The sequence below is a fragment of the Ictalurus furcatus genome, chromosome 29 (assembly GCF_023375685.1).
Source record: "Ictalurus furcatus strain D&B chromosome 29, Billie_1.0, whole genome shotgun sequence".
Lineage (NCBI taxonomy): Eukaryota > Metazoa > Chordata > Actinopteri > Siluriformes > Ictaluridae > Ictalurus > Ictalurus furcatus.
The window spans coordinates 3722633-3733059 of NC_071283.1; the positions used below are offsets into that span (position 1 = coordinate 3722633).

At 43.3% G+C, this 10427-nt stretch overlaps 1 protein-coding gene across 1 annotated transcript; it reads left to right on the plus strand.

Annotated features, from left to right (window-relative positions):
- The first annotated feature begins 346 nt into the window (after nt 1-346).
- ugdh (UDP-glucose 6-dehydrogenase) lies at nt 347-10425 on the plus strand. The gene is made up of 12 exons (XM_053619010.1): nt 347-774; nt 4817-4978; nt 5358-5459; nt 5577-5777; nt 6328-6525; nt 6704-6851; nt 7081-7175; nt 7924-8054; nt 8738-8877; nt 9011-9102; nt 9647-9757; nt 9894-10425. The coding sequence occupies exons 2-12, from the start codon at nt 4817-4819 to the stop codon at nt 10002-10004; spliced, it is 1491 nt and encodes a 496-aa protein (XP_053474985.1). The 5' UTR covers nt 347-774; the 3' UTR covers nt 10005-10425.
- The last annotated feature ends 2 nt before the right edge of the window (nt 10426-10427 follow it).

A 10427-nucleotide genomic window follows, 5' to 3' on the forward strand; every position in this document is an offset into this window, starting at 1 on the left:
CATTAACACAGATGATAATGAACAAAATAAAGTTTTTTTTTTTAATGAAAAGTGTGTTTAAAAAATCTCCTCAGTTACCATCAATAATTAGCGTCAACACCTTTAGTTCTGCCATTTTTATTTTTCTATAAATTAATTCATGCTTTGTATCCATCATGTTAATCCCAATTAACGATATGTTGTAGTGACACATTCATAACATTATATAAACTTTCTCTACACGTGGCATAGTGAGAAGAATATTTCAAAACAAAAGTCCTAAAACTAAAATACACTTTTTTTTATTCGGTGGCATCTATTATAAATATCTTTATAAATATATAGATATATTTACGAAGTAGAGACACAAACATGTTTTATATTTTAACAGTTGCTTACGTGTAAACGATGCCTTTCTGCGAAGTGTGATCACGTGACTCTTATTGTATATTTTTCCCCCCGGAAGTGGGACGCTTTTGACCCGAGTTTTTTTTTTTCTTTTATTTTTTTCTCTGTCCCCTTCCCCCTGAAGTGGGTGTGTGTGAGTGAGTGAGTGTGTGTGTGTGTGTATATATGTGTATGGGTGTGTGTGTATGTGTGTGTATGTGTGTGTATAAGTAAGTCAGAGAGAGAAAATTAGTCGGCACAACAGCACTTTTATTCATTCAGTAAAAAGTGTCCAGAGAAGCAGCGCGTGAAAACTTTCCCGGCATTTCCGCTTGTCCTGCAGATACCCGACAGAGCAGCTCTACAACTAGAGGATTATATCTTCCATTAACTTCATATTAAAGCACGGTAAGAACTGATTTATTCGCTGGATATTTTATTAAAGACTTTGTTGATGAAGTAGTCCTTAAGGAGTCATGAAGTTTCACTTTAGTATTTGGTCTTGCTCGCTCTTTTAATAAACATGCACTTTACTGACATCTAAATGCCCAAATAAATAGCTTAAATAAATAAATAAATATGTTATACAATATGCTCTAAAGAATAATGCACACTTTTTTTTGTATTTATCCTGAGTGGTGTGTTGGACGGAGAGTCGAATGAAAAACATGTTTTCATCATTACATCCATTTAAAGGGTACATAAATATCCTTCCAATGTTTCCATTAATTGTACAGTACAGCACTCATGTATTTGTTTATTTAAGGATGTAATGAGGGGTTTCATTTTATTTAATTGTTTATTTATTTATTTTAAACAGTTTGGCTTTACTGTGTCAGACCAACGATTCAAACTTTTTTTTAAGAATAAGACTGTATTATATAACTCCTATACCAGATTCACTGCTGATCAATGCCATGTTTCAGCACATTCGTAACTCAGACAGTGAATTATAAGGTACTAGATAAGGCACAACGAATCCTTGCGCCTGTAAATGTTTTATTATGGAGAGCCGGACCAAATCTCGACCATGAATAGGTTACAGAAGCGTGAGCCGGGTTTACAGTACCTCCCTTGTGTCCAGGGGAGCTGAGAGACACACGGAGAGACAGATAGACAGACAGACTGAAGGAGAGAGGGGGAGAGAGAGACAGACAGACAGACTGAAGGAGAGAGGGGGAGAGAGAGACAGACAGACAGACTGAAGGAGAGAGGGGGAGAGAGAGACAGACAGACAGACTGAAGGAGAGAGGGGGAGAGAGAGACAGACAGACAGACTGAAGGAGAGAGGGGGAGAGAGAGACAGACAGACAGACTGAAGGAGAGAGGGGGAGAGAGAGACAGACAGACAGACTGAAGGAGAGAGGGGGAGAGAGAGACAGACAGATAGACTGAAGGAGAGAGGGGGAGAGAGAGACAGACAGACAGACTGAAGGAGAGAGGGGGAGAGACAGACAGACAGACAGACTGAAGGAGAGAGGGGGAGAGACAGACAGACAGACAGACTGAAGGAGAGAGGGGGAGAGACAGACAGACAGACAGACTGAAGGAGAGAGGGGGAGAGACAGACAGACAGACTGAAGGAGAGAGGGGGAGAGAGAGACAGACAGACAGACTGAAGGAGAGAGGGGGAGAGAGAGACAGACAGACAGACTGAAGGAGAGAAGGGGAGAGAGACAGACAGACAGACTGAAGGAGAGAGGGGGAGAGAGAGACAGACAGACAGACTGAAGGAGAGAGGGGGAGAGAGAGACAGACAGACAGACTGAAGGAGAGAGGGGGAGAGAGAGACAGACAGACAGAGAGAGAGAAAGAGACAGACACACAGAGAGACAGACAGAGAGAGGGAGAGACATACAGAGAGACAGACAGACCAAGAGAGAGGGGGAGAGAGAGACAGACAGACAGACTGAAGGAGAGAGGGGGAGAGAGAGACAGACAGACAGACTGAAGGAGAGAGGGGGAGAGAGAGACAGACAGACAGAGAGAGAGAAAGAGACAGACACACAGAGAGACAGACAGAGAGAGGGAGAGACATACAGAGAGACAGACAGACCAAGAGAGAGAGGGAGAGAGAGAGAGAGAGACAGACAGATTGAGAGAGAGAGGGAGAGATATACAGAGAGACAGATAGACTGAAGGAGAGAGGGGGAGAGAGAGACAGACAGATAGACTGAAGGAGAGAGGGGAGAGAGAGACAGACAGATAGACTGAAGGAGAGAGGGGGAGAGAGAGACAGACAGACAGACTGAAGGAGAGAGGGGGAGAGAGAGACAGACAGACAGAGAGAGAGAAAGAGACAGACACACAGAGAGACAGACAGAGAGAGGGAGAGACATACAGAGAGACAGACAGACCAAGAGAGAGAGGGAGAGAGAGAGAGAGAGACAGACAGATTGAGAGAGAGAGGGAGAGATATACAGAGAGACAGACAGACCAAGAGAGAGGGGGGGAGAGAGAGAGACAGACCAAGAGAGAGGGGGATTGAGAGACAGACAGACAGACAGAGAGAGGGAGAGACATACAGAGAGACAGACAGACAGAGTGGGGGGGGCAAAGGGGAGAGACAGACAGACAGAGGGGGGGCAGAGGGGAGAGACAGAGAGAGACTGAGTGACTGATTATTAGGAGAACTTCATAACTGGACTTTCCTTCAGGAAGGCCCCGTCTGGCCTCAGAGGAGGTTTTCTCGTGTGTGTAATTAGAGGCTGTTCACAGCGGTGAAACGTCTGTTTGGGATCACCGGTCCATATCTAAGTGTTGTGCGGTCCTGGAGGGCCGGAATCTAGAGTTTTCTCAAATTTTCAACTCTTAAACCCAACTGATTCATCACAACTTTCATAAAGCATGTCAAAGAATGTCTAGTAGTGCAGCAAGGCATCTGGGATTTTTGATATGAATCCACATTAAACTGGTGAAGCCAGCATGCTGTACACACTGACGTTCTGTAGGAATCGGGTGGAGCCTGCGGTGGCTTACAGCTGAATAATATTCCTGGTAATGACTGGATTTTGCGGGGGTGGGGGTGGATACAGTGGCTTGGTGATTAGCACGTTTGCCTCGCACCTCCGTGGTTGTAGGTTTGAATCCTGCCTCCTCCCTGTGTGTGCGGAGTTTGCACGTTCCCGCTATGCTTCTGGGGTTTTCTCCGGGTACTCCGGTTTCCTCCCCCAGCCCAAAGACATGCGTTGTAGGCTGATTGGCATTTCCAAATCGTCTGTAGTGTGTGATTGTGCTCTGCGACGGGTTGACATCCCATCCAGGGTGCCTTGTTCTCCGAGTTCCCTGGGATCGGCTCCAGGCTCCCTCACACCCCTGTGTAGGAGAAGCGCTACTGAAAATGGATGAACGGCTAGGATGTATTTTCACATATTATTATGATTATAAATCATTTACTCTTCTACATTTGTATACTATATAAAAGCAAACAGTCCTAAGTGTGTTGAAAGGACGTTTAGTATGAGTATATTCTGAATGACGGTTCTGGGATGAGTCTTTTATGGTTATAGGAACAGTTCGTTGGTTTAAAAAAAAACTACAGTGTTCAGATGAGTAAGTCACAGAGGTGTACATGGTCCGATTTCTAGTCAGTTCAGAAAGCCTCCCCTCTTACACTAGTAATCAGCGGTTCTGCATCAGCTGAGTTCCACCTCATTTACTGATTATACCAAAGTATATGACCAAATTTAGAAGTTGTTTTAAAAGCAGAGACGGGCTTACACAAGGTCACGGGGAAGCCTGAAGCCTATCCCAGAGAACTTTAGGAACAAGGAGGGATTCATCCTGGACGGGATGCCAACCCACTGCAGGGCACACATTCACGCACTACGGACATTTTAGAAATGCCAGTCAGCCATTTGCAATGTGGGATGTGGGATTCGAACCCCAAAATCCCACCTTTGCGAGGCACATGTGCTAAGCACTAAGTCACTGTGTCCCCGTGTGTAGTTTTTCACACACAACGGTCTCCAGAGTTTACTCAGGATGGTGTGAAAAACAAAAAACATCAGTTCTCTTGGTGGAAAAGTCTTTTTGAAGATGGAGGTCAGAGGAAAATAGCCAGATTGGTTCAAGCCAACAGGAAGGATATGGTAACTCAAATGATCACAGAAAAACACAAAACATCAAACCTTGAGGTGGCTGGGCTACAACAGCAGACGACCACATCACGTCCCACTTCTGCTCCAATTCTGCCAGCCAAGAACAAGAATCTGCGGTCACAAGCAAGTTTGGGTGATCTTGAGCCAACTATAGCGTCAGACTCGAGACTTGACTCGGACTCTAGGGTAAAGACTCGAGACTTGACTCGGACTTGAACATCTCTGGTTAGACGTGTTTACATTTAGTCGAGGCAACTTTTTTTTTTTTTTCTGCTAACATCTTGTTCATTTGTGTTGATTTAAGACCAATCTTCAATCCAAACCCAGCTCATATCTGCAATCTCTTTCAGATGGTTCAGATTAGGAAAATATGCTGCATAGGCGCTGGATATGTCGGGGGGCCGACGTGCAGCGTCATCGCCAGCATGTGTCCCGAGGTCACGGTGACGGTGGTCGATGTGAACGAGAGCCGAATCAAAGCCTGGAACTCGGACACTCTTCCCATTTATGAGGTAACTTCACCATCGGTCTTCTATAAAAGCAGCAAAAGTCAATTTTAAACTTTCACATCTTGATAATTAACATCTATGATATTGCGATGATGCATTTTAAAATGTTTTTTAAATTTCGATAGGCCTATTGTCATATTTAGGAAGCTTAGCTCTATTATCAATAGAGTAGTCGTGCATCCAAATCGAGCATAGATGCTTCAAAGTATTGGTACCCTTAAGAGAACAATGTCACACACATGGAATGTCGCACTTTGTAATATAGTTCGATTATAGTATCATGTAGTTCTTTGTACTGCCTCTCTCAGGGCATGCTGGCTAACAAGAGTGTCCATTTTTTGGGTCCTTATGCCTCTTTTTCCATTCCTACATCCATGTGCAGCCTGGCCTGAATGAGGTTGTGTTGTCATGCCGTGGCAAGAACCTTTTTTTCTCCACCGACATCGACTCGGCCATCAAGGATGCAGACTTGGTCTTCATTTCGGTGAGTTGCAGAGGTGTAACGATCTCGCATAACTGCTGGAGGAAAGCTTGCGTGTTAAATAAAACGACATGCAGTTCTTGTACGTGTACTGACTCAAAGCCTCTGCTCTGCTCTCAGGTAAACACACCCACTAAGACGTATGGGATGGGAAAGGGGCGAGCGGCTGATTTGAAGTTCATTGAGGCGTGCGCACGGCGGATTGTGGAGGTCTCTGATGGTTATAAGATCGTGACGGAGAAAAGCACGGTGCCCGTGCGAGCTGCTGAGAGCATCCGCAGGATCTTCGACGCCAACACCAAACCCAGCCTTAACCTACAGGTGTGCGTGCTAGGGGTCGACCCATAGTGGATTTTACCGATAATTAAGTCGGGCGGTACCTGCCGATAACCGAATGATCCGCCTTTTTTGATTGATGATTCATACTGAATAAAAACATAAAACACAAAGTAAAATATTGCTGAAGTTTATTACAAAAATACACAGTACTGACTGTACCATGAAAATGTACTGTACTTTTTTTAAATGAAATAAATATCAATATATATTAACTATTAATAAATATTAAAGTAAATAAAAGATATATACATCCAAACTGAACCAAAAAGTAACACTCTAAATAGCAAATTAAAGTAGAGACATCCAAAATGAATTTAACCACAGTTCAAATAACACAACAAAATTGGTCAGTGATCGTTTTTATTTCGCCTCTAGAGGCCGCTCTCGTACGGTATAATAATGACCGAGGACGTTCGTACCATGATTTCAGCGTGTACAGGCTCAAACTGTGGAATTCACTGCCTGACATCCTAAAGGCCACACCTTCGCTTCTTCAGAACAGATTCCATCCGTGTCCCTCTGTCTCTCGCAGGTGCTTTCCAACCCAGAGTTTCTTGCTGAAGGGACGGCTGTGAGGGACCTCAAGGAGCCGGACCGCGTCTTGATTGGCGGAGATGAAACTCCCGAAGGTCAAAAGGCAATCAGGGCACTATGCGAAGTGTATGAGCACTGGGTGCCTAAGTCACGCATCATCACCACCAACACATGGTCATCTGAGCTGTCCAAATTAGTGAGTATATGAGGGGGGGTTAAGTTAGCTGGTGTGTGCTATTAGTGCTGAAGTCATATGACCATCTCAGCTGACCTGAGAGTATAGCAAATTATATACATACAAACACATAATAGGAATAATGCAAATGTATTTATTCAACATGTGCACTAAATGTGTGTGTGTGTGCGTGCATTAGGCGGCGAATGCATTCCTAGCTCAGCGTATCAGCAGTATAAACTCCATCTCAGCTCTGTGTGAGTCCACCGGCGCTGACGTTGAGGAGGTGGCCAGAGCCATCGGCATGGACCAGCGCATCGGCAGCAAGTTCCTCAAGGCCAGCGTGGGTGAGTGTGTGTCTCTGTGTTCCCTGGGATAGACTCCAGGCTCCCTGTGACCCTGTACAGGATCACTGTGAAACTGTATGGAAAATGGATGGAGGGATGGATGGATGGATGGATGTTTGTGCAACATGAAGTCTAAGAGATGCTGAATATACTGGGCATAACATAAAGTCAAATTGAAAAGTGTGTAAGTGTGTGTGTGTGTGTGTGTGTGTGTGTGTGCGCTCACCAGGCTTTGGAGGAAGCTGTTTCCAGAAGGATGTGCTGAATTTGGTGTATCTGTGTGAGGCACTGAATCTACCTGAAGTGGCCTCCTACTGGCAGCAGGTACAGAACATCTACACCTGAAGTGCTCAGTCCTTTCTATTATCATCCATGATCACTTGTTCAGTGCCTTTCTTATGCTTTACAAAAACGAGGCTTATGTCAATACAAATCAACCTTTTATCTATCTATCTATGTATATAAAAGCATAATATAGAGCAAACAAAAGATGTCCCAAAATGGAACCCTGAGCAACACCGTAAGAAATCTGTGCATGAGATGAGAAACAATTTCATCCATTAACAGAAAAAGTTCTCCCCTTAAGGTAAGGGGGGGTGACCGAGTCCACGGTAACAATGCAGGTACTGTTAAAAAGCCCAACCATTTCATCAGGGTTCACACAAGAGGATGGAACTTCAAATACCTTGTCTTTATATGTTTTTTGTTTGTTTGTTTGTTTGTTTAAGTACAAGTCCACGTACATTTACAAATCAGTCCTCTTTGCTTTTATTATCATTTTAAAGAATTTATAATACAGGAATGTCGACCTTCTGGAAAGTATGTTAATTTATGCACTCGATACTCGGTCGGGGTTTTAATCCTTTTTTTTTTTCTTTCTCTTTCTATCGAGCTTCTATTAAATTTAGACTATTAAAAGATCGATTGAGTGAACGTTTCATTTGGCTAAATATGTTCTGAATTAGTTGTGTATATATTATTAATGCTTCACATTTTAAGATAACTACTAAAGATAAGTTACTAAAAGTGGCGTTGGCATTGTTCCTTTGTGTGTGTGTGTGTGTGTGTGTAGGTGATTGATATGAACGAGTACCAGAGGAAACGGTTTGCGTGCAGAATCATCGACTGTCTCTTCAACACTGTAACAGGAAAGAAAATTGCCTTGCTAGGCTTCTCATTCAAGAAAGACACCGGGGACACCAGGTATACACACACACACACACACACACACACACACACACACGCACTCTTCCCACATGGTTTAATGATTTCGTCATTAAACATTTCCTTTGAAATTCACTGAAAGTGTTTCATTCCCTATGATGCCCTAAGGGTCTCCCTCCCTCTCTCTCTCACACACACGCACACACACACACACACTTGCATATCTTAAATTCTTGCTCTAAATAAGCTCACTGTATTGACTTGTACTGTATAATTTAATTATATTAATACACGTGCATATATATAAAATAAATATATAACCACACATACAACACACTTCATGCCAGTTGGAAGATTTTTACAACCACACAGTCACCCTCCCTAAGCTGTTTTTTTTTTTTTTTGGACTGAACTGGGAATTAACTGAGTCATCCTGCTTGGCTGACTTTTTACCTGCATTACCGTGATCGTGGAGTCATGAAAGTTTTTGGATCCAGAGCAAACATACACAAACTAGAAACTGTAACTCTCTTATAGACCCGGATTAAAAACTAGTAGCAAATCTTCTGTAGCTGCTGAGAGTCCAAATCTGAAAATATATTCTTAAGGTTTAACAACAAGGACAGAAGAACCTGTAAAGTCGGAGGCGTCTCATCGTGCTGACATAGCACTGTGTGTGTGTGTGTGTGTGTGTGTGTGTGTGTGTGTGTTCACTTTCCCAGAGAGTCATCCAGTATCTATATTTCTAAATATCTGATGGATGAAGGAGCCAAGCTGCACATCTTTGACCCTAAAGTGGCAGAAGAACAGATCATACAGGACCTGTCCCAGCCCAACATCTCAGGAGACAATCCTAAGAGAGGTGTGTGTGTGTGTTTGTGTTTGTTATTGTTTGACTGCACGTCCACTCAGGAGTCTGATCTGTTCTCTCTCTCTTTGTGTGTGTGTGTGTGTGTGTGTGTGTGTGTGTGTGTGTGTGTGTGTTCATTCCTCAGTATCCGAGCTGGTTACTGTGTCGTCAGATCCATATGAAGCCTGTAAAAGTGCACATGCACTAGTGATCTGCACCGAGTGGGACATGTTTAAGGTACACACACACACACACAGAGATCACGATACACGCAACTCCCAAAGTTTTGGCACCCATCAGGAGAATACTACTTTTCAAGAAAGAATAGCATGCGAGTAGACAGGTCAGGTTTGTCACGACAGAATCTGTCGGCTTGACAAATCCAGTCTGAAAGTTTAAAACCGTTATCAGTTTGAAATCTGAAGGTAACGCGCAGTTTTAATAACAACCGATAGATAGATAGGGTGCCAATACTTGTACAAGTGCATATAATGGGTGCCAATACTTGTACAAGCGCATATAATCGTGATCTGCAGCGACTGCGACATGTTTATGGTACATACACACAGAGATCTCTATATGCACAACTTCAAAAGTTTTGGCACCCATCAAGAGAGTGTAATTTTTAATGTTTGTATTTATTTACTTTCCTGCAAAAACCTGGTTTCAAAATGATTACAGTAATATTAGATGAAGCTTTGCTGTTTCTTTTTCGTACAATTTTGCCTGTTCTTCTGAAGGATGAAAATAATTCTGGAGGTGTGTGTGTGTGTTTTTGAAGGATCTGGATTACGCACAGATTTATCACCAGATGCTGAAACCAGCGTTCATATTTGATGGTCGCAGAGTCCTTGATCATTTACACCCCCAACTACAGAACCTCGGTTTCCAGGTGTGTGTGTGTGTGTGTGTAGGGGGTCTCTGTCTCTTTGTCCATCACATCATACATTTAAACAGTGTAACTTCATATACTAACTATATTTTTATTGTGTGTGTGTGTGTGTGTGTGTGTGTGTGTGTGTGTGTAGATCGAGACAATTGGAAAGAAGGTGATGACCAGGCTTCCCTTCACCCCCCCCACGGGCGCCGTCCCCAGAATCACCCTCAACGAGCCACCGAATAAGAAATCCAAAGTCTGACGTGTACGCGCACGTGTGCACACACGACCCCGGTGTCTACAGAGCCGAGTCCACACCCACTCAGATTGGATTTCCCGAAGGTCTTTTGAAAAAAAACGACGTCCCTGTCTCTGTCCTATATTCCTCTGCAGCACACTGTATTTGGATCATTTGGTTGTTGGAGATCGTTGTGCTGCTGCAATGCACAGATAGAAGAATTATACAGGGGTTTTTTTTTCATCATCATGAGAATGTTTCGTTTTTCAGTATTAATTTCGAGCATTACGCGGCGTCCGAGTTATAATCCGAGTGTTCAGCAGCACCGTCAACCAGATTTTGTACATGTTGTGTGTGTGTGTGTCTCAAGTAAGATGGAAGATTACGGTTTATCGTCATGTAATCGTGTCGTATCGTATTTCACAAAATAAAATGAATGATCAGACG